At 37.4% G+C, this 27,955-nt stretch overlaps 1 protein-coding gene across 1 annotated transcript in view; it reads right to left on the bottom strand.

The window, feature by feature from the left end:
- Positions 1-11,027, bottom strand: part of adamts18 (ADAM metallopeptidase with thrombospondin type 1 motif, 18) — a 98,351-nt gene extending 87,324 nt beyond the window's left edge. The window contains exon 1 of the mRNA XM_055154635.1: positions 10,900-11,027. Within this exon, the coding sequence (XP_055010610.1) occupies positions 10,900-10,941 (42 nt within the window). The 5' untranslated portion in view covers positions 10,942-11,027. The remainder of the gene's footprint in view (positions 1-10,899) is intronic.
- Positions 11,028-27,955: the final 16,928 nt, after the last annotated feature.

The raw sequence follows: 27,955 nt of genomic DNA on the forward strand, positions 1-27,955 counted from the left end.
CTGGTTTAGTCCTGGTTTAGACCTGGTTTTAGTTCTGGTTTTAGTTCTGGTTTAGACCTGGTTTAGTCCTGGTTTAGTCCTGGTTTAGACCTGGTTTTATTTCTGGTTTTAGTTCTGGTTTTAGTTCTGGATTAGTTCTGGTTTAGACCTGGTTTAGACCTGGTTTAGACCTGGTTTTAGTTCTGGTTTTAGTTCTGGTTTAGTCCTGGTTTAGACCTGGTTTAGTCCTGGACTGGATTAGTCCTGGTTTTAGTCTTGGTGTTAGTTCAGATTTAGAGGCGCACAGGAGGAAGCGCGGTTTACGCCACGTACGCGAGAAAACACGATCCACACGCGGCTCACGGGAGGACAGCGGTGTCCACGCAGTAACTACGGAAGGAGACGTGGTCCGTGCGTTCTCAGGTTAATGACGATGATGAAGGTGTGTGTGTGTGTTTGTGTGTGTGTTTGTGTGCGTGTCCCCTCATGTGGCAGGTCACTATAGGACAGTAGTGCAGACATCATGAGCCTATGCAGGTTGTTTTCAGGCAATATTATATTTGTTATTTTCTTTTATATTTTACGTCGGGAGAACAATTTCCAAGACACAAATGTGTTTTTATCTGTGCACTGCTGCCTCTGTTCTACTGGCTCTTTGACCTCGTCCATTGTGACTGACGCCGCAAACGTTACCGTAATGTTTACATCGCTCTTACTGCGCGCGTTTTGTGTGGCTTTCCTGCAATGAGTGGAATTACCGAAATAAAAAAATGTATAAATGTGTTTTTGTGTGTGTGTTGTTGTCCCAGCAACGCATAAAAACAGATTTTATAATAAAGCAACTCACATACAGAAACAGTAAAGTTAGAGATTAAAAATGAGATTAACGCGATTAAAAAACATAACACGCTAAATATGACTGTAATTAATTAATCGCAATTAACGCGATAATTTGTGTGTGTGTGTGTGTGTATGTATGTATGTATATATCATATATATATATATATATATATATATATATATATAATATATATATATATATATATATAATATATACATACACATATATACATACACATATATACATATATATATATATATATATATATATATATATATATATATATATATATATATAAGTTAAACTTTTCCCAAATCCCGCAGGAAGAAGGGCAATAACATCTTTCCCCTTGATAAAATTCACCAAACATTCTCTTTGTTTAAATCCTCGATCTCAGGAATTGTTGCCAACACAGAATGTATGGCTCTTCGCTGATTGGCGAGTGCCCAGACTCGCACTTCCAGGGTTTTTGAGAACCGTCTAGTGTATTCCGATTCCTGACCAACCTGGCTAAAGGAGCTGTTCTTAATTTCTCAAATGTGAAAAACAGACCTATAAGAGTTTTCAGTGGTGCAAAAGTTATTCCTCCATTATCTTATGTATCCTTAGCATCCTAATGATTCACTGTGATGAGTTTATGAGCACTTTTTAAAACTTGCAGAGGCCAGTGTGATAAAGCTAACAACAACTAGCATGCTAATGTACACTTCCCGATTATCAAACAATATGACTCTTTATAATTAGATGAAGAACACAAAGCAGACATATTTGAATCTCAAGAGCTGCTTATGCAATATATCTGTGGTGGAGAAAGAAGAATTTTGCTCAAATACATGGGAAAAATTACGTGCAGGCCCTTTAATGTTTATTTTTAATGTTTTGACAATTCTTTGGTCTCTTTGCGATATTGTGGATTCATGGTTTAGTTCATAATATAATATGGCTGTGATTAAGGCTGCGTTCAGATTTGTCCTGGTTTAGCTCTGGTTTGGAGCCATTTTGCATCCTAATGTAGATTTGGTTTAGTCCTTTTATGGTCCTGGTTTAGTCCTGACCTAGTCCAGGTTTAGTTCTGGATTTAGTTCCAGTTTAGTCCTGATTTTCTGTGAATTCACTTAAGGCTACGTTTATATGATGACGGTCTGAACAGAAGATGCAAAAGTGGCATCACATCTTCACTTTTTATTCTGCGTTTAGATGAGCATTTTCGGGAGGAAATCTGCATGCATACGGTGATGCAAAAGTCGATTGGGTACGCATGCCAGGCGGCTAGGTGGTGACACTAGGTGGTGATGCATGTGACGTAAACACGTACGCAACGTGAGCAGATCTGACCAGAGTTTTTCGTCTTCTGCAATGTAGATGGAAAACGCTTTTTGCGGTTTTAAGCCCTCAAACCGCCATCAAAATCTAAATGTAAGGCACTTCCAATAAAATATTTTATCGTTTTTAACCGCAAGCGTTTTTGTGTAAACAGGCCCTAAAATGCAGTAACCTTATTAAACTGTCCGCAAGTGAGGCAGACCGTTAGAGTTACGAAATATAACTCTGGTTCTATGACTCTAAAGAAGCCTTATCATGGCCCAGCACTTACGAGACGCTGTGAGTGACACTCCCAAGACCAAAGGGTGAGCAGGAGCAGAGCTGTGGCCTTAGTGCTTACATCTCCAAAGCGCGTATGTAAAGAAACACAGACGCGCATTGTTTCCATAGCTAGCCATACAGCACACGCATGAGGTTTCGCACAAGGTCAGCCCTGACACTACCTGATTGCTATGGCCGCACAGAATACCACAAGAGCACAACATGACAACAAGATTAGAAAGTGGAAAGAATTGCGGTACGGTAGGGCACCGGGGTCGTTCTCTCATCTCTCATAGTGCTTCTCGTGTTTTGAAGTCTTTTCGCTTGGATGCCCTTCTGACAATGTGCTGTGTATTGTTTGTGGAGGTTACAGATGTTTGTGAATACGAAAACTCTCACCATAGCAAAAACAAGCTACCCAAATGAGTCAAAGAGTTGCAAGGGGCTGTCATGCTAGACTCTCAGTTGCTTTCCCAAACCTCATATTTGGTTACAGTTGATAGAAATGTAATATATTGTTTTTTTAGCCCAAGGAAAGAAATAGCATATGTGGGATTTAAAACACATTGCGTCCCTTGAGTGCTCTCCCCCAAGAACAGGAGGTTAAAAAGGGCAGAGAAAAACCAGTGACAAGCAGATAGTATCTTTAACCCATGCAATGACCCAAATATACGTAAACAAATAGTCTGTGACAATGTAAACACTGAATTTCCATCAATACTTCGGGCCTCAAGGTAATCCAGCTATAGAAATCTTATGAGCCTTTCTGTTTTCTCCATGTAAGGTACACTACCATTCAAAAGTTTAAATGCACTTTTTCATTTATTTTTCTTCTTTTTTTCCATGATTATTTATACTGTACATTCTCACTGAAAGAGTCAAAGCTATGAAAGGAAACATAAATGTAGCAAACAAAAAATGAACTGTTTAAAGGTGCATTGTTTAACTTTTCTGGTGGAGGGTCAGTCACCTGCTTATTTCTATGGATATGTCATTTCTCTGCCTGGAATGTTTCATAGTATGTCATTAAACAACTCTATCTTACATCAGGGTTCACACTCTTTTTCACTGACAAAATTTCAGAAATTTTCCATGACTTTTTCATGACCTTTTCCCATGACTTCTACATGTGTAGAATTGATCAGACTTTTAGGGCTAAATATGAAATGTTGACCCTTTCCACTTACCTTATGGTTTGGGATTATAGTTTTTTAATATTCAAAATACTGTCAGTGCATTTATTGTTGACAAATAAACAAAAAGCGCATACGTTTGGAAATAATCAAATAGCCTAATGATAACTTAACAAAACACTGTAGTTACATGAAAGAGATACTCAAATTCTATGACTTTTCCAAAACTTTCATTTAGTTTACAAAATTCCATCACTTTTCCAGGTCTGGAAAAAGACATTTACAATTTCCATGATTTTCCAGGATTTCCATGACCATGGGAACCCTGTGACACATACTTTGGTCTGGGTTGGTCTCCATGAAGATAGAAAGCTTTAATATCATACACTCAAACATTTTAGATAAAACAATAACATTTCCATAGAGAAAAGCATTTGACGGACCCTCCAAAAGAAAAATTACACAATGCACCTTTAAGAAGTCTTTACCCTTTGCTTTGATCACTGCTATCCACTTTTGGCATTTCTTGACCCTGACACTGCACAGCGGTGACGTGAAAACCATTTTAGGAGAGTTCATTATGAAACTCATTGAGAGAAGGCCAGAGGTTTGCAGTGCTGTTCACAAAGCAAACAGTGCAGACTTTGAGGATTTGAATATAAATTGAGGCTCAGTTGATAAGTGCGATTGTCAGCTGATCAGAAGATTGGTGGTTCAAATCCCGCTCTCGACTGTATGAAGACCCGCAACCATAAATCGGGCTTGAGCGGTTCCTCAATGCTAAGCGCTTTGAGTACCTTGAAGATGGGATATATAAATCATAAAATATGCTTAAATATTTTGTTTAGTTATTTAACTTTGCTACATAATTTTATACATCTCGCATCGTATATTTGCCATCTTCAGTATGTATAAAAAAAATGTAGAGTAGTAAACATAAAGAAAAACAACACTGAATGAGATGGCATCTCCAAACTTTTCATTGGTAGTGTTAATCATCATCATAACTCTTATCATAGTACTTTCCTAGTTAATTTCATTAAATTCTTGAACACATCAGCAGTTAAGTGTAAGGAACTTTTTTGTCATGACTGCCCTGGGACAAACTGGCAGAGATGTGCCAATCTGCTTCTATGACTTTTTCAACCATTACTAATCTCCTTAGCACAATAAGTCAGACTTATTGGTAATAGATTCATGGTTTCAGGTAATTCATTCCTTCCTGATTTGAATTGGATTTTGTAAGAACCTTTCCCTATTCAAAAGACATAATATTTTATTATGAATTGCATTATGACTATAAAAACACAGGACCACTGCCATGCCAAATCCTTCAAATCAGGACACGATTCTTGTGCCTGAAACCCATGAATGAAGCCACTGGGAAGGGCATCTCACTTAAAAACATATGCCACACCCACAAAGTCATACAAGATTGCAAAAAGACCTCCATGAAGTGACTGCTATTATATTATGAATCCTTCTCCTTGTTTCAGGCCTATAAAACAAAATGCATGTTATTATTTCATGTTGATGTTGCACACTGGAGTTGTTAATTTCGTTAGCTCGAGGGTAGAACACAACACAGTCCTTCTGCCAGGTCTATTTGTGCTGGAGAATACACTTCACCCAGAGTCTTTCCAGCATTCAGCTTTGTGTTGACAAGCTAAGCCTTGGTCACTGCCTTTGCCTCAAGGCTGGGAGAGGAGAAATCATTCTAATCATATTCTGAAGAGATTTAGATACAACTATCTCAATGCTCATTTGCATTTCTGCACATATGGAGCTTAACAGTGGCGGACTACTCCCTTCCAGAAGTAAATTTGTCATTAATTTTCCCTCATAGACAATACGAAAAAAATGAATATTAAAAGTTATATAAAAAGCTTGCTCAGGCATAATGAGCTACGTGATGACTAATGAGTTCAAGAGCTATAATTTTATTTAACATCTGTTTCTTTATAAACTGCAAAATTATTAAAACATGTCACCAAATCTTGTGTTTTAAACATGCTTTTTGGAGTTTGTTACCAAGTAGCTGATTAGTGTCTGTAATGCCTTTGAATACTTAATATTTGAATTTTTTTTTTTTAATCTGTGGGAAAAATTGATGGAAAATGTACTTACAAAACTGGAGCAGACTTCAATTTGGGCGGGACTGTTGAGGTTCATATCAGAAGTTATTATATTTTTTAGCATTGCTGTGAGGTTTAGGCATATCTGTTGGTGTCTTCAGTGACCTTTCAGTTTATATGGCCCTCATCTCAGACCATATACTTTTATTGTTAGTTTATTGGTGTTACGTAGTGAATATTTATTTGGTCTGTTTTGTATTACTGCTGAAAAATACAGTTCTGTTCTACTGCAACATACACAATAACATACTGAACAAAGAAATCTTCATGGCACATATTAAAGAGCCTATATTATACTATTTTGTACACAACCCCAGGTATGTTTTTGAGGAGGTGGCTTAAAGCGCACAAGAGTCAATTTTGCGTAATAAAGGATTTAATTTCCAAGAAGTTACAGCTCTGACTATGCATGTGCTACACTACCCATATTTACAGAAAACCAGTGACTCAATTAATGAAGCAAGAGATTTATCATGTACTAGCCCACATCTAAAACAAAACAGATCAATTGTGTTCTGAAGTTCCCTTTTTCACAGGATTATAATCACACCCTTGTGCAAACAAAAGGCTAATCCACGATTGAGTCATGACATGTTTTGCAGAGTGAACAGGTGTGTTTTGGAAGTCTTAATATCGATATTGTTTTATAAGCCTAGACAAAGAATTACTTCAGAAAATATTCAAGAGAAGTCAAGTCAACTGCAACATGCAAAATTCTCAAAACGTGCAGAGTAGTTTAGCTTGTCTATTTTTAACTATCAGATATTTTTGTGTATTTGTGTACCTTTTTTGTAACTATGAGTGAGGAACATGTTTAAGTGTGAACTTTAGCCCTGCCCACTTGGTCATTTTCTTTTCTTTCTTTTTTTTTTTAATTGAACCAAATACACAGAAACAACTGTCTGGGATGTAGTTGTTTGCACACAGTTCCCATTAGTGCTTGGGACTTTTGGCTCCTCTGGGGGATCTGAATCTTTTGGTTCTGTTCACTTCAAAGAGCCGTTCAAAAGATTGGCTCTTTTGCTATTTATTTATACGACAGAAGCCAATGTGAGAACTCATTATAACTACAAACTAATCACAGAGAGAAATGACCGAGACTCAGATTTGTTTAAAATGGTTCAAACTAAGACTGGGAGTGTGTTTACCCTTTGAAATTATGAAAATCTAAATATATTACAATAACAATAATAATTGAAAAACTAACTGTTATTATAATGGCAAATATGTGCTTTTGTGCACATGGCTGTCACTCATTTTGCTTACTCTGCATTTTGCTTACTCTGCTTCTGTGTATCGTTTTCAGTGTAAAAAATACATACAACGTGAAAAGAAAAGGATTCGGTTCTTTTAAAAAATGAGATTCGATACTAACACATTATGGAACCCTTCAAAAGCGCCGACTCATGTTGTATTTTTTAGTCTTAAAAATTCTCCATGACAGATCTATTGTCTGACATAAAGATGCATTAATAAGGCTTTTTCAGTTGCGATACCTGTTGCCCGATATTAACCGATACCAGTGCAGAAAATAAATAAATAAGACAAAATGGATCCAAATGGGTTCTCCAGCTGTTATTTATCTCTCAAGCAGCTTTGTACGAATCAAAATCCAAACATTATGAGATTTTCTGGTCCAAATATGACCAATAAATAGTTTTATTACATCAGTTTATATGTCCAAACAGGATATCAGTTGTAATGATATTTGGAAGCCAATATCTGATACAGCAAATTTTTCAGTTTCAGTGCATCCCTAGTCTGTCATAGTGTCAAGCAGTTGTATCCAATGATCAAACAATGTTCTTAATTGGATGAAAAGCCATTTATCTCAACCAGAAGAAGTTCAAATCAGGTGCAGGTCCTTTGACCGTGAGACTAAACAATGTGCGTAAAATATGTGTACTTCCAGGACAGCAGTTTCTGTTTCTAGCAAACTAGCGTCACCAAACATGTGAAATATAGTAATTACAGTCCATCTCCTCCAGAAGCCTGTGTGATATTAGTCTTCTACAAAGTGTGTGGTGAACATTTACGCTGCACTAAAGCAAATATACGGCCTTAGTCTGTAGAGTCTGGAGAATCGTGTTTATGACAGTCTGTTATACTGAATTGCAAATATGTTCTGACTTATTATAATGTGATGTTATAATGTTTCCTCACCAGAAATTGTAGACTTTTTGGAGATGTATTTTGTCATCCATGCATTTTTGAGCAACTCATGTGTGTTCCTCTAATATGCTGGACAAGAAACCACTCTCATTTCACCACTGCACTATTTTAGACAAGTACAATTTGCTTAATTTGAATAATTTAGTTGCTTTTAAATATGGATGTTTTATTTATAAGTTTTTGTATGGACTTGCCCCCCCTCTGTTACAGGATTTCATTAAAGTAAAGACTGTAAGTGGGATGGGAAGTAGGGCCACAGCCTGGGGGAACTGTGAGGTCCCGCACAGAGACCAATATTTTCTTAGGTTGTACCTGATGTGTAAAATGTGTTAACCAGTACTTAAATATAATTTTTATAGCAATCTTTTCACATCTTTAGGCATATTTTCAGTGTCAATTTTGAAGATTAGTCAGCCTATAGTGAGTGAACTGTACAGACTTTTTATTTTTATTTATTTATTTAATAGGGACAGTTTTTATTTAAAAGGGACAGTGCATATTAATGAACATTCGGACAAATTTTGCTCTCAGTCAGAGGCACTACGTTTTGGAACAGTCTCCTGCACTATCCTATCAATAAGAGAGATTCCAACACTGGCCACTTTGAAATCCCACTTGAAACAGTGGCTAAAGGAAAACCAGACTTGTGGACACTTTTATTTTAGAACTGTCACTTGTTGTTGTTTTTTCTCTGTTAAATTTGTGGTGTTACCTGCCTAGGGACTACAGCATTCTTGCTATAATCTGGCATATTTGCACTGCAGTGTTGTAGATGTTCATTAATATGCACTGTCCCTATTAAATAAATAAATAACATTTAAAAATCTGTACAGTATCACTGTATCACTGACTATAGACTGACTAATCTTCAAAATTGACACTGAAAATATGCCTAAAGATGCGAAAAGATTGCTATAAAAATGCTATTTAAGTCCTTATTAACAAACTTTGTCCACCAGGTACATCCTAAGACGATATTGGTCTCAGTCTGTCTAAATTAGGGCTGTACCAGGTCTAAAATACTATAGTTGCTACATTGCTATCAAAGTTAAGGTGATGTAACTGGTTGGTGGATTGTGTTCAAAGTTCACACTTTAAATATGTCCAGCAGAATTGATAAAAAGACTGAAATATAAACTGACAAACCAACAGAAGAGCCACATTTCAGAACAAGTTTGCGCAGATCTAAACTAAAATTTTAGCAGTGTTTGTGCAGATTATGACAGGATATTTAGTTGTTTGCGGAGGAATTTGCGGTCTCTCAGCAACTGCAGCCTTTGCCTTTGATAATTGAGCTCATTCAAATTGCATTTCGATTAATTTTGCAACCCTAAAACAACTAGCATTCTAACAGCATATAATTTTGAAGAGCAGCTTTTACAACTTTTGTATCTGTACTAGAGCAAATTTACGCTGTTCTCTGATCTATGTTATCATGTTGTTTCCTTATCAAAAACATACCTGGGATTGAGTTCTGTTTCATTCACGCTTCAAACACACAAATCCTGCGAAGTTAGCCTTCTTCTCTCAAAAAGAAAACACTCTGTTCCACTCTGTGATGTCATGAGGTAATACAGGGAATGCTCCTCTGTGTTTTTAAACTCCATGCACCTTCACTAGAATAATTTGGATGATTTCAGACATGGAATTGACAATTTCTCCTGGACTCAAGGTAGGAGCTGTTGACTTGAAAATGACTGCTACATGAAATCACAAGGTGGAACCAGGATTACTCAAACATGTGTGAATGAAACAAAACACAACTCTTGGTACTGTATGATTTTGATGAGGTAACAAAAGTAAATTTTGCATAATATAGGCCCTTTAAAGGTAGCCAGACTGGCGCCACCTAGTACCTCCGCTCAATTTCATTTCTCTCCAGCAACTAGGTCAGGAATTGGAATACACTAGATGGTTTGCAAGAACCCCGGAAGTTGTAGACCACGGACCGGCCAATCAGCGAAGAGCTGTGAAGCCATGACTGAATCCCCGGCCGAGATGGATGTAGACAAAGCCATACATTCAGTGTTGGCAACAGTTCCCAAGATTGAGGATTTAAAGCCGAAACAAAGAGAATGTTTGGTGAATTTTATCAAAGGGAAAGACGTTATTGCCCTTCTTCCTACAGGATTTGGGAAAAGCTTAATATACCAGTTAGCTCCATTAGCGGCGCATTACATACGTCACGACCAAATAGCAGCGATTGGTTCAATAAAAATGAACCTGCCTCCTGTTGAGCGAATTAATTCTAATGCTGCAAGGTCAAACGGCTTCTACAAAGTGAAACTGGCTGATGAATCAGGCTACTTTGAAGGTGCAGTGTGTAACTTTTCTAGCGGAGGACCCGTCAAATGCTTTTCTTCATGAAGATGTTATTGCTTTGTCTGGAATGTTTCACAGTACGGTATTTAATCATTCTATCTTCATGGAGACCAAACCAGACCAAGTTACGGGTCAGATCTGTGAAGAGGCAACCCCGCTCACAGTCAGAATGCCTGTTTTTCTAGGTATTTGTGAGCTGTTAAACCACCTGCAATTCAATAAATGTAAGGTAGAGTTGTTTAATGTCGCACTGTGGAACATTCAGAGCAGAGCAGTGACATATCCATAGCAACAAGCAGGTGACAGACTCCCAACCAAAATGTTACACAGCACACATTTTAGTACTAACACAGCAGAGAGAAAAATGTATTTCAGAGTATAAAACAGGAACCCTTGCATTACATTGAAGATTATTATGAAAATGAGCATTATAGCATCGCCTGCAGTAAAGATTTTCTCCACATTTAATTAGACGTACACAGCAACAAAGCCCTCGAGTTAGTTCAAAGAAAATATCCTATAATCTCATTTGCAGCCTGCTCGGTTGTTATGCGGCTCCGGTTCCATATGATGTGGCCCTAATGATCTTAAGTGCCCATTTCCTCCAACCTTGTATTTGACATCCAAGGAAAACGCACGCTATAATCTCCTCACACCTTACAATAGAGAAAGAGATTAGATAGACAAATATAGCCTATACGAAATGGTAAAACTGGGATTCCCCCGCTCTCACTTTGAAGTAGGGTACACGGTTAGATGAAAAGCGAGGTGTCATCGGCTGTCAGACAGGTGCCGGATCGGGTCTGCGGGGGGCGATGGGGGTGAGGGAGGGTGGGGGTCCCGTCAGCACCTGGGCGCCGGTGCTTTGATGACGTCGAGCGGCCCGTGTCGGATGAGGTGCTAACTGCTCCCTGGATGTCTGCAAACAAAAGAAGAAAAACAGACAGACAGAAGACGACTGCAGCCAACTATGGACCAGTGGTATTTTTTTGTGAGTGCTTGAATTATACGGTGAAAGTATTTTAATTACTGAAAAAAAATGTAAAGGTCCTGTATTAAGTGAAATTGACTCTTGTGAGCTTTTAGCCATTTTAGAATGTTGTTACCTTGTCAAAAGTTGTCTTTTGTTTCAGTCACACATGTTTAAGTAATCCTGCATTTTTAGTCTAGCTACATCTCCAAAGCGCAAAATGGTCTGTTCCAACTTGTGATGTCATGAAGTGGTAGTCTTCAAGTTAACAGCTACCTTTTATCTTTTGTTCAGTAGAAATAGGCAGTTCCAGAGCAAAAATTATCCAGCTGATTCTTGTGAAGAAGTATGGAGTTTAAAAACAAAATGGATGAGAGAAGAACTTTAAAGAAGACTAAAGACATCGAATCTGTGGGTTAAACATGTGTGAATGAAACAAAAAACACAACTCTAGGTATGATTGTAATGAAGAAACAACATTACAGTGTACAGCAGAAAATTGAGTAATATTCTGCCTTTTAACTGTGAGAATAAAATGTTTACCATTTGAGATCCATCTGGAAAATTTCACAGTATTGGAACAGACATTACATTTATACAACTACATTTTTTATTGCTCAAAAATACATAAAAACATGCATTCTTATTATTAGTAGACTCGTATCTCCAAGCATTAATACTTGTGGGTCCACCTGGTGTCATCACCTGCTTGTCTCCATGGAGATAGATGTTTAAAGCCATACCAAGGTCTGTTCAGCTCAAGAGCTGGAGATGGGTCCCGAGATACAGTACCACAGCTGCCCACTGCTCCTGGTACAGAAGGACATGTCAAATACAGATGGAAAATTTCCCTATGGGGACAACAAAGTGTACCTTAACTTAAAAAGTTCATATTAGGTTATTTTCTGATCAATGATCCTCATCAAAAACATACCTGGAGTTGTGTTTTATTTAATTCACACTCTTAGGTTGAGTTCTTCTTTCAAACAGAAAAAATACTTGTGATCTCATGTGGTTATACAAGAAGTGCTCCTCTGTGTTTTTAGACTTCATACAAATAGAATCAGTTGGATAATTTCAGCTCTGGAATTGCCAATCTCTTCTGAACAAAAGATAAAAGGTAGCTGTTAACTTGAGAACTACTGCTTTATGACAGAGCACTTTATGAGCTGGAGATGTAGAAAGAACAACAAAAAAATTACTCAAATGTGTGTGAATGAAACAAAACACAACTCCAGGTATGTTTTTGACAAGATAACAACATTCTAACATGGCTTAAAGCTCACAAGAGTCAATTTACTCTTTTCACTTTTGTGTTAGACCACCTAAAGACATGCATGTGTTAGCTCCATTTGTGACTATGTATTGCCCCCAATTACATGAATGAACGGCTGTCAGTGCAGTGAAAACGCTTTGGCTTTGTCCTCGTCTCCTTTGGCCCATTCAGGTTCCTGCTCATACATGTAAATGCGCATAAGAATCCATGATCATCCAGAAATGTGTAATACAAGCTCATTTAGCAATACTAGCCCAAAGCAGATGTGTGGGTCTAATGACTGTTGAATTTTACATGTCCTTGGGTAAGTTCTTCCTCCAACTTAATTAATTTAGATATTCTTATAGTCAGACTTGTATCTCTGAATTATTAAAACGACCTAATGAACCTAATCAGACTCTTTTCTCCACCTTGTCTTGGAATGAATAATTTATGAACCAAATGGTTGCATTTTCAGCACAATTATAATCTCAAAGCAGCTATTTTTTGTGAGAAATCCAAACGACAGAGATTTGATTATAACTACGGATCCAGCTTTTTCAGTTCCAATACTGATTTCAATACTAAACCTATAAATATCTGCCAACACCCGATGTCAATCTATACTAGTGCAGAGACCAGAGAGTGTATAAAGAAGTGGACTAATAGAGTGTGACGTCACTCATAGCATTTGGCTCAACTCAACGTTAGTAGTTATAGGGGCACATTTGGAGCCAAATTCCATGTTAAGAATAGGACAAAATAGCACAAGAAAAACACCAAAACAGTTAAAGAGGGGTGACAATTTTTCATGTAAAGTCAATTGGAGCCAGAAGCACCCCCATGGTCACTTCATATTTGGAATGCGGAGATTTATATATACAGTCTATGGCAGAAGATGAAAACAGCATTTATTTCCTTTAAGCAAAAACAAAATAAGGCTAAACTGATCCAGATGTGTTGTGTAGCTTTTATTTATCTCTCAAGTACCTGAGAGATGAATGAACTTCGTGGTCCTTTTCCTAAACTCATATTGCTCATATTGTGCATAGCTTTTGATGTTTTTTCTTTTATTTTTCTTCTTAGGCTGGCACCACCTAGAGCCACCACTCAGTTTTATTTCTCTCCAGCGACTACATCAGGAATCAGAATACACTAGACGGTTTCTAAGAACCCCGGAAGTGCGAGTTCAGGCACCAGCCAATCAGGGAAGAGCCATATATCCTGTGTTGGCAACGATTCCAGAGATCAAGGATTTAAAGCCGGAACAAAGAGAATGTTCAGTGAATTTTATCAAGGGGAAAGACATTATTGTCCTTCTTCCTGCAGGATTTGGGAAAAGTTTAATATACTAGTTAGCCCTGTTAGCGGCGCATTACATACATCATGACCAAATAGCAGTGATTGGTTAAGTGAAAAAAGTACCCGCCTACCGTCGAGCGAACGAATTCTAATGCTGCAAGGTCAGACTGAATCAGGCTATTGCCGAATAGCATTGTGTAAATAAAAATTCAGTTGGCAGAGTGTTTGTTCGCTGATCTGAAAATTGAATCCTGCAACATATTTGTTTTTATTCAGAATTTCCGTTGTGAAGTAAATAGTTGATGTGTGTAAAAATTCAACATGAAAACTTCACCTTTTAAATTTTCAGCACATATATTCTCAAGTCCTCAAATTCAACAGTCAAAATTCTCAGTAAAAATTTTCACAGTAAAGATCCAAAATGCCAAGGCAAAAGCAGTCTATCCTAATGGAGTCGATCTAATTTAGTAACAACCACAAAATGCAGCAGGGAACCAAACTGATTGGTCAGAATCAGCCTAATCTAAACCTTATCTCTTGTAATAAAGTGTTACTCGAACATGTGTGAATGAAACAAAACACAATTGCAGGTATGTTTTTGAGGAAGTACTGACATTCTAAAATGGCTATGAAACTCACAAGAGTCAATTTTGCGTAACATAGGACCTTTAATTATAATTTCTGGGGTGTATATGTAAACATTCTTGCAGTCAACATTATAGATAAGTCTGCCTTTTTACTAGACAGCCTCATGTGTGGGTGCAGAGTCAAAGTGAGTGAGCGCATTAGTGTAAGCTACAGCACACCAGAGCTCCTGCTGCTGTCCACTTCTTTTCTTCATTAGAACCTTCTGTAACATACTTATTCCCCATGAGAGATTATCCCTGAGTACAGCCTCTTCATTAGATGCCAGCAGACTTGAAATAATGTGTCTGTGGCCTGGATGTCAAACATGCCTACAGTCGAATATCGAAACTCCTGGATTATGCATATTTACTTAGACTTAGACTATTTTTATTGATCCACAAGGAGAATTATTTGGACACAGTAGATCACACATCACAATATATTATAATAACAAAGAGCAATCTAAATGGTGATAATACATTTTAAATAAGTAGCAAAATTAGTAGTAAAATGGTGTCAAATAAGGTGCATTGTGTACGTTTTCGGTGGAGCTTCCGTCAAATGCTTTTCTCCATGAAGATGTTATTGCTCTGTCTGGAATGTTTCGCAGTATGGTATTGATCCTTTCTATCTTCATTGAGACCAAACCAGACCAAGTTACAGGTCAGATCTGTGGAGATGCAACCTTCGCTCAGAAGTCAGAATGCCTGTTTTTCTAGATATTTTTTTTATTTTAAAACCACCTGTAATTGAATAAATGTAAGATAGAGTCGTTTAATGTCATACTGTGGAACAGAGGTGGGACCAAGTCGTTGTTTTGCAAGTCTCAAGTAAGTCTCAAGTCTTTGACCTCAAGTCTGAGTCAAGTCCCAAGTCAAAGACAGGCAAGTCCAAGTCAAGTCTCGAGTCACTGGCCCATAAGTCTGAGTCAAATCCAAGTCATCTGCTTTGAGCTTCAAGTCATTTCAAGTCTTTAAACCAAAATACTAAATACAGCTTAGATTTTTGCAATTTATATGACTTTTAAACTAAACTGTACTTTAAAAGTCATATTTTTTTTATATGTGAGTATAGAATGAGTATGAGTATGAGTATGAGTTGTAGAAATGCAATTTTTTCCTTTTAAAATGTCTTGACAAAAATTTAGTGTGAATCATTATGGTCAGAATAGAAAGAATTCAGATTTAAAATAGTACTGTATATTACTACATAGTCCTGTGTATTACTGTAGTACATTTAAAGATACTATATCACAGTGCTGCATTTATTATTATATATTTAAAAAGAGAAAAGTATTTTCTAAAAATATATGTTTTTAGGACAAGTATCAAGTCTTCTGAAGTCACAGGCCCCAAGTCCAAGTCAAGTCCCAAGTCACTGACCTTCAAGTCGAAATTGAGTCCTAAATCTTAGTCCATTTTTTCAAGTCAAGTCTTAAGTCCTAAAAATATTGACTCAAGTCTGACTTGAGTCCAAGTCATGACTTGCAAGTGTTCACCTCTGCTGTGGAATATTCCAGGCAGAGCAATGACATATCCATAGAAACAAGCAGGTGATGGACAAAATGTTACACAATGCACCTTTAATAATAATTACAAGTGTATATGTACAAGTAAAAATAAAATATAGAAATTTAGCAGTACAGATATATCTCAGCTATATAAACTATATAAAACAGTGAAAAGATGAAAAACTGATTGACAGGAAATAGAGTTATCTGTAAGCGAGTTGTTATGTAGTCCTGTATCTCTCACTCTTTGAGTGGAGAATTATTTCCTCTGTTCCTCTGTATTACAGATGAATATGTTATGTTATACATAAAAGTGTGGACTTTTTGCTAACTCATGTTGGAATGTTGTTACCTCATCAAAAACATACCTAGAGTTGTGTTTTGTTTCATTCACACATGTTGGAGTAACCATTTATTATTAGTCTGTCTACATCTCCTAATCCCAAAATGCTTTTCCACTCTGTGATGTCATGAAGCAGTAGCTTTCAAATTAACAGCTACCTTTTACCCATTGTTCAGTAGAGATTGACAATTCCAGGGCTGAAATTACCCAAATGGTTCTAGTAAAGGTGTATGGAGTTTAAAACCACAGTGGAGCACTTCCTGTTAATCAGTGTTTTCTGTTTGAGAGAAGAATGCAGAGTTTGTGTGTTAAACATGTGTGAATAAAACAAAACACAACGCCAGGTCTGTTTTGATGAGGAAACATCATAACATAGATCAGAAAATATCATAATATGGGCCCTTTAACAAATTTATTCCATTATATTAACCTGTTTGGAGAACAAGTCATAATGAAGGGACTGAAACTGAGCTAAAAACAATGGTTGCGTAGTGAAGGCAAATCAAACAGTAGAATTATCAAAATTTTGCCAATGAAATAAAATACAAGGCAAGGAATATTTTTGATGATGATAATATTATAAGACAGTTAAAGATGTGCCGTGTAACTACTTGGATTAAAGTGGATTAATGTTCCACAGGAAATAATTTTGAATTGACTCAAGAGCTGAACCGTTACTTGGCATGACGGTGCTTGTCTCCATAGAGATTCTTCTGTCTTTCTTCTTTCTATTAAGTTTAAAGAAAATATTTGTTTGCTATATAATTATAATCTATGACACACATGGACTGTTATGTTATAATTGCACATTTTAAATCGCAATATTGATCTAAAATGACTTAATAATTAAAAACAAGTTTGCTGACTTCCATATTAGAAACTGTGGTGTCCATTGGGAACTGATGTTGCCATAAACGTCATCACAACAAAGAGCTGTGTAGTTGTTGGCACCTCCTATGGATAATAAGTAGCAGATTTTTTTTTTATTTGTACCAAAATGACTACACAACACTGCCAAATCCTACGCGTATCATCGATTAAGCAAATAAAACTGAAAAAGAACAAAGCACAGAGCAGTGCACATATGGCATCTTGAAAATATTAAAAATTGCTCAAACATACGAGGTTCACTCCAAAAACAACGTCGAGAGGATAAATGAGAAGGGGAAACAACAAAAGCATGGTTAAAAGGTCTGACAGAATAGGTCTACTTTCATGCTACATATGTGGAACTTTCTAGATCAGCCATTCCCAAAGCCTGCATTGCTGTCACCTCCTTATCCAATGATCCGTCAACATCTGTTCAGGAAAAATAAATCTAAGTTTTCATTGATCCCACAAGTAATACGACGTCTGAACACTTTGGTTGTCAAACTGCATCATAAGTTGTTTTTTTTTATGTTTTCCCCAATTTCCCCACAGGAACAAATAACGTGTTCTATTTATCAGTCGACTCTGTGCAGCTTGGTAAGGCACTGGAGAGTGAAAAACATATCTTCGGTCTCATATTTGCTATAATTGCCATTCTTGGCCCCTTAGAGACACATTTTGCCTAAGTTTATAATCTCGCTTTCTAGCATCACTGAGTTCTTCTGATGACTCTCCCCTGTCCACGAGTGAACATCTACACGAGTGCTGGAGCAGAGCGGGTTTCTCACTGTTGCGGCGGCACTGGGCTCAGAGGAGATGTTTTAATGTGCTGTTTAATTCCCATTAGATACGGTCTGCTGCTGGCCTCAGGTCTCTCTGTATGAGGCACAGTTACCACACACGCATTTTATTCCCCTTTGCATTTCTTTACACAGCTGGTATACAACTGGAAAAGTAAAAAAAAAAATTAAATAAAATCTTGGGTTTGGGTGTTTCTCTGTATAATCCGTCTTTCTTGTATGTGCAGGTGTGGTAAATATGAATGTATGGAAATTGTCTGAACAGATGTAATCCTGTATTTTTCAGAGTCACACTTTTTTTCATGGTTTTGGTGGTCCTGTGACTTATACTCCGGTGCGACTTATATAAGAAAGTTTTCAGCGTGACAGCCATTGCTTGTGTGTCAGTATCTGCTACTCCTATTACTCCTGTACCACTTTCACTTGGCGATCCTGCAGAAAGAGTCGCTGTCTTGCCTGTATCATGCTGGTCAATCGCACCATTACTTCTGTACCAATGAAAATTTAAAGTTTAAACAAACTTATAAAGACAACTGAGAAGACTGAACAGAAATGCCCCCAAAAAGAAAATCCTATTTTGCAGCAGAAAGAAAGTTTGGAGTGAGCGAGAAACTTGTGACAACTGGGAGAGTGCTCCTTGAAACTTTCCTGGAAGTCATTGAATGGATCTAAAAAGCCTGGACATCAGTGACAACAGAAACATCCTGTTGGGATTCAGAAAGGCTGAAATAATCCTAACTGGAACTGATGTTGAGTCTGATGACAGGTATGCAGAAGAAGCGGCGCTCCATTTACCTCTAGAGGTCACAGTTGCTCACAAGTGACACCGAGGATAAAGAATTCAATGGATTTTGTGATTTGGAGTGAGATTGAGAGTTTGGTAAACTTGTTGTGTTATGTTGTTTATGATGTGGTAATAAAGAGCATGATTTTAATTCAATCAAACCCATTGTAGAAACTATAACCAATGGAATGATGCAGGTGGGGTCAGCAGCGGAGAATGGTGCGTTCCAGTTGTTCTCAGATGTTGGATTTTCTGAGTTCAGACTTGTAAATTTAAAGTGGAATGTCCTTCCAACTGGGAATTCCTACTTGGAAACTTGGGTAACATCTGAAACACCCTGAGACTGGATACGGTTTAATATCCGACTACTGATTTCTTATTATTTATGTCTTACTGTGGAACCATTTTTCTGATTTGACAACACAGTAACTCAAACAAAACATCACTCCAACTAAAGACAACTGGAACGCAGCTCGCATCAGTTCAGCTGTTTCAGACTGTCAGTGGACTTGTTTCTATGTATTAAGTTGTTTTAGAGCTATACTGTGGTTTACAATGAACAAAATCTTAAATATTGATCTGTGAATTTTTTTGTTTTTGTTTGTTGAAGTCATACTGTGCTTGAGTCTGCTATAACACCTGTGGATCATTATGTTATAGTTTGCACATTTTAATTATATTCACTAGGATATTATTCTTCAACAAATTAAAAAAAAAAAGAAGTCCGCTGACATTTGACTTAGAAAACTGTGGTGCCCAGTGGCAGCAGACATCACAGTAAATGTCATCACAACAAAGACTCAGCCACTCTGATGGATAGCTGCGGTAAGTTTTTTTTGTTTTGTTTTGTTTTTTTCCATTTGTACCAACATGACTACGCCACGCTGCTGAACTCTATTTGTGTTACAGATTAAGAAAATAAAATTGTAGAACAAAGTAAGTAGAGAACAGTAGGCGTATGCCGGTGGTAGTGAAAACAGGGGTTGATCAACAATATCTTGAAAATTTACAATTAAAGATTGCTCAAACATGCACGAATCAATCCAAATACAACTTCGAGAGGGTAATAAGAAGGGGAAACAACTATAACATGACCAAAAGCTCGAAAAAGTCCTTTGCATAATAGATCTGCTTTAAAGAGAACAACCTGGTGACCCATCTTGAGAATCAGACCCAAAGCCTCCGAGCTGAGACCCCATTGACTGCTTTGTCTGTTTGCCCGAATGATCAGTCAAATCAGCCTCATTTTCTCAAATTCTCCTGTTTTAACCGGGTTACTACAAGAACACACATAGACTGGCAGGCTGTGTATATAACATTTGGGAGCTTAGTTTGTTTGGGCTGAACCACATCACCACAGGCTGACTGACTTGTTTTTGCCACATGTCCTGTTTACACGCTCATGTGCTGAGTATCAGATTAACAGTTTACATGCATTGTCTGATAATATCCATTCTGCATCTAGGGACTCTTTAGGCCGAGACCCCTGCTAAGGCAATACACTCCAAGCTGCTGTCAGCATCTCTACGAACAGAGGAAGCCTTTAATTCGAGCTTTTAGGGCTAAATATTTACAAGTCGACTAAGAGGCTAATCCTTTGATATTTTAATGCGTATAGAAAAGATAGAGGGCATGTCTGAGCGGGTGCTGCCAAGTTCTGTAGATAGATTTCCTAGAATTTTGACCCAGAAACAGAATATAGTCATAAGCCACTTGGTGACTCAAGATTTGAAATGATTTTGGTTTTGTTTGCTTTTCTATTACTCATGAAACTGACATAAACATTAAAATGCAAATACCTTTTAGTTACACATTTTTAGCGTTATGAACTTCGTGGTCCTTTTCCTAAACTCATTGTTTTTATTATTTTATTGCTCATATTGTGCACAGTTTTTGATGTTTTTTTTTATTTTATTTTTCTTCTCAGGCTAAGAAAAATTACAGTTTATAATAAAGAGGGGGGAATTACACTAGCGAGGCTGGCGCCACCTAGTGCCTCCGCTTAAATTTCATTTTTCTCCAGCGACTAGGTCAGGAATCAGAATACACTCGACGGTTTGCAAAAACCCCAGAAGTGAAAGTTCGGGCTAAATCAGGCTAGAATGACACTTCTGTGGGGTATCAATTGGGAACACATAAAGTTATCTACATATGTTATCTTTTATTGTTTTGAAAATGCTATATTTGGCAAAACAACGTATTTAAAAGAGTTTCTTCTGCTTCTGATGCTCTGACAACCCCTCTCCCTCTCCCCATGCTAAGTCACTCCTCCTTCAACGCACTGACATTATAATCTGGATGCATTCTGTTACGTCATGTCAGGTTTGTGAAGTTGTAGTGTATTGTTTTGTATCATGTTTTTGCATATTTATGGAAAACTGAGCTGAGCTTTGGAAAGGATCAAACTGGGAAAGTACAAATAGTGCTCAGGAGATATCACACGATTACTGAAATTCTTGAGGCATTTTTTTGATGAGAGACCCTTATAACATGGTTAAAAAGCTCCAAAATGTGGATTTCCATAATCCCCCCACTTTAAATTCTAAATAGGGCCACCGCAAAGAATAAAGCCACTGTTCTCTTTCTGTCAGTTCAAAGAAAAATGGCACAGGCCTCTCGTGTAAACTACAATACCAAATTACATTCCAAATCAAAATCAATTCAAAGGTGGATTTTTATGGCTTCTCCAGGCAATCTGAAAGTTCTATTGTGCATAAAACACTTCCCAAGCCTCGTGTCATCTCATTGTGTTTATCTGTGCAGTGCATTTGTACATTTGTGCATGTGCATAATATGGTTATCAAACAAACTAACCCAGCATATGAAAATCAACAGGTAAAATGAGCCGCATTACCTCATTCTCTTTCCCCAGGTGAGTGGAGTAAGAAAAGGTGTTTTGTGTTGAGTGGCGCCCATGTGGATTCACAAACCTCCGCTGGAACAAAGAAGGTCCAGCGTCGGGTGACAGACGATATAAAGAGCTCATGTCTAAACTAAAGCTCTAGTCAGCATTACTCCATTCATATCTGAAGCTTTTCTCCAACTCTGCATTAGGCTGCTTTAGTCGTGTGTGTGAGTAGGTTAGCCATGAGGGATGGATGACAGCGGAGGCCTTGGGGGTTTCGCAGGCAGTTGTTGGAGGTTGCCATAGCAATGCTTCGGTGGAAGGAAATAAAGAAGGGCATTAGAAAACAAAGGATATGAAATCACACTCTTGCCCTAGGTCTGCAGGGAGGTGTGTTATTAGAAGTGGTGGAACGTACGAAGTAAAAGTACTGTAAAAGTAGAAGTGCACTATGTAACTTTTTGCTCTGCCTGGAATATTCCATAGTATAACCATCTCTACCTTACGTTTATTCAATTACAGTGATTTTACAGATCAAAAATACATAGAAAAACAGGCATTCTGGTTATGAGTGGGGTTGCCTCTCCACAGATCTGACCTGTAACTTGGTTTGGGTTGGTCTCCATGATCATAGAAAGGTTTTTTGCCATACTATGAAACATTTCAGACAAAGCAATAACATCTCCATGGAGAACAGCATCTGAGGGACTATTCACTAGAAAAGTTACACAATGCACCTTAAAGTACAGATTCTAGGTATTTGTACTTTAATTTAAATGACTATGACGGGTTAGACAGCTCATTTTACTAAAACACTGTTAAGATCATTATATTTAAGATGTTTGCAACAACATTCACACTCCTTTCCCCAATTTGGCCATATTTCAGGTTTAAAATTTTCTTCCTGGTTGGAAATTGTGACATCACACTAGGGAAACAACAATATATCAAAAACAGCTAGAAAAAAAGTTTAATTGTTTCTGTCGAACAAAATTCAGCAAAAATCTTTTATCAAAATCAATACATTTGAAGCCTTATAAAGGGCCTGTATTACATTATTTTCTAACCTATGTCATAATGTTGTTTTCTCATTAAATATCTGGAGTTATGTTTTGTTTCATTCACACATGTTTAACACATAGATCCTGCATATTTAGGTTGAGTTCTTCTCTCAAACAAAAACACTCTGTTCTACCTTGTAATGTCATGTGGTAATACAAGAAGTGCTTCTACTGTGTTTTTAAACTCCATACACATTCAACTGGAATCATTTAGATAATTTCAGTCCTTAAATTGCCCATCTCTACTGATTTCAAGGTAAAAGGTAGCTGTTAACTACTTAAAAACTACCACTACATGACACAGAACAGAGCGTGTTGAGCTCTGGAGATGTAGACAGTCTAATAAAACAGGATTACTGAAACATGTGTGAATGATACAAAACACAACTCTGGATATGTTTCTGATGAGGTTACAACATTCAAACATGGTTTAAAGCTCACAAGAGTCAGTTTTTCCGTAATGTAGGCCCTTTAAGTACATTTTCAAACAGGTACTTTAATACTAAATGGGGAACCTTCTGTAGTCTGTGCTGCACATGGCACTGCTGATGAGGTGTAAGGAACATTGTCACCAGAACCGCTCTGCGCTCCTCTAAATGTTTAGAATGTTGTAAACATAGATAAACAGCTGAAAGCCGGATTATACAGCTTTGTGTTTAGGCGGAGCATATGTGGCCTACTTTGTGAAATAGACATGCTTGGACTATGACAGATTTTGCAGCTCTTTGATAAATTGTTCAACTGATCACACTGAAATTCTGATATGATTGTTGATGTTAAAGGGAATGAAAGTGTGGCAGGAAGATAACAAAAGTGTATAAATTTGTGTAAACTCTCTTGATCAAACGGTACAAAAACCTGACCTAAATACACACATACAAGAAAAGTCTCACCCAGGGAAACAACAAGCATACTGACACTTTAATATTAGTCTAGCTCCATCTCTAAACCTCAAATGCTCCATTCCACCTTGTGATGTCATGAAGATAGTTTTCAAGTTAACTTTTACCTTTAGTTCAATAGAGACGGGCAGTTTCAGGGCTGATATTATCCAAATGATTCTAGTAAAGGTGTATGGAGTTAAAAAACATAGTAGAGCAATTCCTGTACACCACTCAAATATGTGCGAATGAAAGCAAATATAACCAGGTATGTTTTTGATGAGGAAACAACATTATAACATAGGTTAAAATATAGTGTGATAAGGACCCTTTAAATTATGCTACAAACAAGAACTGCTAATTCTCATTTTGAGACGCATGTAAAAAGGTACTTTCATATAGATGTGTCACAATAACAAATTTTGAAGCATGATATATTGTTATAGAGAAATACTACAATAAACGATAATATTGAAACTACATAATGCCACTGATACAATAGCAATAATCCCAGATAATTCTGGTAAACCATTCTTAAATAGAAGGTATCATTCAAAAGGCCTAAGGTTCAAAAATCTTATTGGATTACAACAAAAATACCCAAACTCTCTCCACTTTTACAAAGAAATTGTATACACGATACATTTTCAGCCCCAAAATATATTGTCCCAGCTTTAATATGATAAGTGATGATAAGTGTAGCAATTATCGTGACAGGCCTACTTTCATGTGCATTTATGCGTTAAAGGTGCACTGTGTAACTTTTTGGTTATGGATCCGTCACCTTATTGTCACCATGGATATGTCATTGTTCTGCCTGGAATGTTCCACCATACATCCACCTGCCATTTATTCAATTACAGGTGTTTTGTAGCTCAGAAACACCAGGCATTCTGAATGTAAACAGGGTTGGTTCTCCACAGATCTGACTTGTAATTAGGTCTGGTTTGGTCTTTATGAAGATAGAAAGGTTTAATGTCATACTGTGAAACATTCCAGACAATGCAATAACATCTACATGGAGAAAATCATATGATGGACCCTCCACCAGAAAAGTTACACACTACACCTTAAAAATGATCAACATGGCTAATAAGTCCATTTAGGATTTTGTTTTCATATAAACCCAAGAGAATTGTTTGTGGTTTCAGGATTTTTGCCAAAGGATTACTATTAATATCTGTGCTATGGGAAAAGCAAACTTACATTTACCTGTTACAGCAGAGATTCAAGTTAAGCCATGACTTAACCTTACTGTTGGTACACAGAGCAGTAACTAAGTAAAATTAAGTCTTACAGGTCAAAGATATGCTAAGGTCAGAGCTACAGACCAGAAGACATTCCACAAAGGTGTGTTTTCTTACACCAATAATAACCGCCATAGTATGCAAGTGCTTGTACACATGAGGTGTGAAGTAACGCCGGGGTCAACAGGTGTCAACTTATGACCAGCTTATGGCCTTTACTCTAGGTAAAATCAAGCATGATGTCCATATACAAGTCCAAGTGCAATATCAGTGGGCAGCAGTGGAAAAAAATACTCATGTTTGTTACTTAAGGCCTGTTTACACAGGCTTGCAGGTAAAAATGACAAAATATTTTTTCGGAAGTGCCTTTAGTTTAGACGCTGATGGCATTTTTAGGGCTTAAAAATGCAAAAATCTGAAACCACCGTCCAGAGTGGAAAAGTTGAATATGCTCCGCCATAGCATTTCTGGTTAGATCTGCTCATGTTGCATACGAATTACACATACATCAAGTACACAGAAACCTGGCATGAATACCCAAACAAATTCCACACACATTTGCGTCACTGTATGCACACAGATTTCCTCCCAAAAACACAAATTTAAAATACAAATAAAAAGTGAAGATGCGCCGCCAATTTAGTTTCTGTTCAGACTGTCATCATATAAATGTAGTCTTAGGTAAATGTATACATACCGGAGCAAAAGAACACTCAAGTAAAATTGATAAAATCACATTACTAGTAAGTACCTGTTCAAAAATGTACTTAAAGTAGAGGTTCTATATTACACAGAATTTACACAGATTTTTGTGAGCTTTAAGCCATGTTGTAATGCTTGTGATGTCATGGGGTAATACAGGAAGTGCTCTAGTGTGTTTTTAAAGTTAATACACTGTCACTGGATTTGGGTAATTTCAACCCTGGAATTGTCCATCTCTATTGAACTAAAGGTAAAAGGTAATTGTTAACTTGAAAACTACCACTTTATGACATCACATTGTGAAAGAGAACATTTTGAGCTTTGGAGATTACTCAAACATGTGTGAATGAAATAAACACAGCTCCAGGTATTTATTTATTACTTTATTACCCTTTATTACTTTTACTTTGTTACGTTCCACCACTGCCTATGAGCCATTATGAGGGTAGTACCAGGAGCAGCGCTGGTGGTGACAGACAAAATAGTTTCCATTGTTTGTGGAGGCTTGTTTAGCACGATATTGTTCCATAAAAGAGGAGCGCTCACATGTGGTGGGACATGGAAGCCATGCACCAGACCAGATTTGTAAATATTGGTGATCCGTTTCCACATTGCGCTAGGCCTACATCAGAGAGAGGGGTTTTCTGGTGGCATTAGACTACACTCACACAGTGTTTTAAAATATGGGTTAACTTGCTACCATACAAGCATCTCAGCATGACAAATATTTACAATAGGCAGGATTTGGATTTTCTTTGTGAAGAAGTACAGATGTATCCGTCAGTGTGTGTGGGGCATTGGAGACTACTGGTGAGAACTGCTGCTGGGCACTTCCAGTTTAGTCAGTTTAATCAAAGCACAAGTATGTTTATTTATAAATTTGTACCTGGAGTTGTGTTTGTTTCATTCACACGATTAACTCACAAAACACATATTTAGACTGAGTCTCAAACAGAAAACACTCTGTCCCACCTAGTGATGCTCTCCACTGTGTTTTTAAACTCCATACACCTTCACTAGAATCATCTGGATGATTTAATTCCTGGAATTGCCAACGTCTACTGAACTAAGTAGGTTAAAAGTAGCCGTTAACTTGGAAAGTACTGCCTCATGGCATCACAAGGTGGAGAGCAGAGCATTTTGAACTTTGTAGACAGACAAATAATTGAAAAATGAATAAATGATTAATCAAACATGTGTGCATGAAACAAAACACAACTCTAGGTAAATTTTTGCTGAGTTAACAAAATTATAACATGGCTTAAACCTCTTTTTGTGTGCGTGTGTGTGTGTAATATAGGACCTTTAACCTGTTTTGTCTAGCAAATGATGGTGCAGGGTAACCTGATTCATCAGCTGGTTTCACTTTGTGGAAACCATCTGGCCTTGCAGCATTAGGATTCATTCGGTTGACAGTAGGCAGGTACTTTTTTTTTGTTTAATCAATCGCTGCTATTTGGTTGTGAGGTATGTAATGTGCCACTAATGGGGCTAACTGGTATATTAAGCTTTTCCTAAATCCCGTTGGCAAAAGGGCAAGGACAAGTTTAAAGAGATTTTGATATCAAGGAAACCACTAGACAATATAATAATTATATATATATATAAAAATAAAATAAATAAAAAATTTTTAAAGTAGGTCAATTTGGTCTTATACTAGTTCTGATTGACTGTAATTGGTATATAGTCAGATTTTTATAAAGGGCTTCCATCTTCAATGCACCTAAACACCTAAAGCACTTTACATCAAGGAACCACTCATCCATTCACACACACATTCAGGGGGAGTTAAATGTCTTGCCCAAAGACACAATGACAGCATTAATCTGTAGGAACTAGAATCACACTGCCTACCTGTAGGTCAGTGAATCTGACAGCCCAACCAGTCATGTTTATATCAAGGATTCAAACCACCAATCTTTTGTTACTGTAAGTCAAGACTATTCTAAAACAATTCAGGGAACATCCAGTTTAGTCTGATTTACACTTTTTTAGTATTGATACTTGTTCAAGTAGTAGTGTATCTAGTTCAAATATTAGTTTTAAGGTTATAATCCTCATAGGAAAACTTCATTGTCCTGTTAAAATGCTAAAATTTGAGACAACATCTGCTGCAAGTCCCTCCACCTCCAGCGCTGAAGAGACCCAGACTTGTGGTTGTGTTACTTCCACAGATTTCCAAACACAGCGTGACAGTGGGCAGGTCATCCCTCTCCACAGTCACTGAGAGACAGAGCCACCCACCAGCCACCAGCCACAACCAGAGCCATGGATCACTGCCTTGGTCTGCGCCAAGGGGGTTTCCATGGTGGGCTCCAAGTCTCACCCCATTCCCCTCATCTTGGGTCAGGCAGCGACAGAGCACAGGTCCAGAAATGTGCCATCGTGGACTAAATTCTTCAGTTTGTCAACATATCAAACCATGACTGACTTAAAGTGCCACTAAACTCCCCTAAAGCTTTACTCTGCCCATAAGCATAATTTGAAAAATGCTCCAGAGTTGGCAGTGCTCTGCCTGTTGGGAGGAGTGTGACGAAGCGATTGATAGCCACAGCAATCCAACATGGCACGGACCGAATGTCAGAAATAACA

This window comes from Boleophthalmus pectinirostris, unplaced genomic scaffold (assembly GCF_026225935.1).
Source record: "Boleophthalmus pectinirostris isolate CB_2022bp ecotype Guang Dong unplaced genomic scaffold, ASM2622593v1 HiC_scaffold_19, whole genome shotgun sequence".
NCBI lineage: Eukaryota > Metazoa > Chordata > Actinopteri > Gobiiformes > Gobiidae > Boleophthalmus > Boleophthalmus pectinirostris.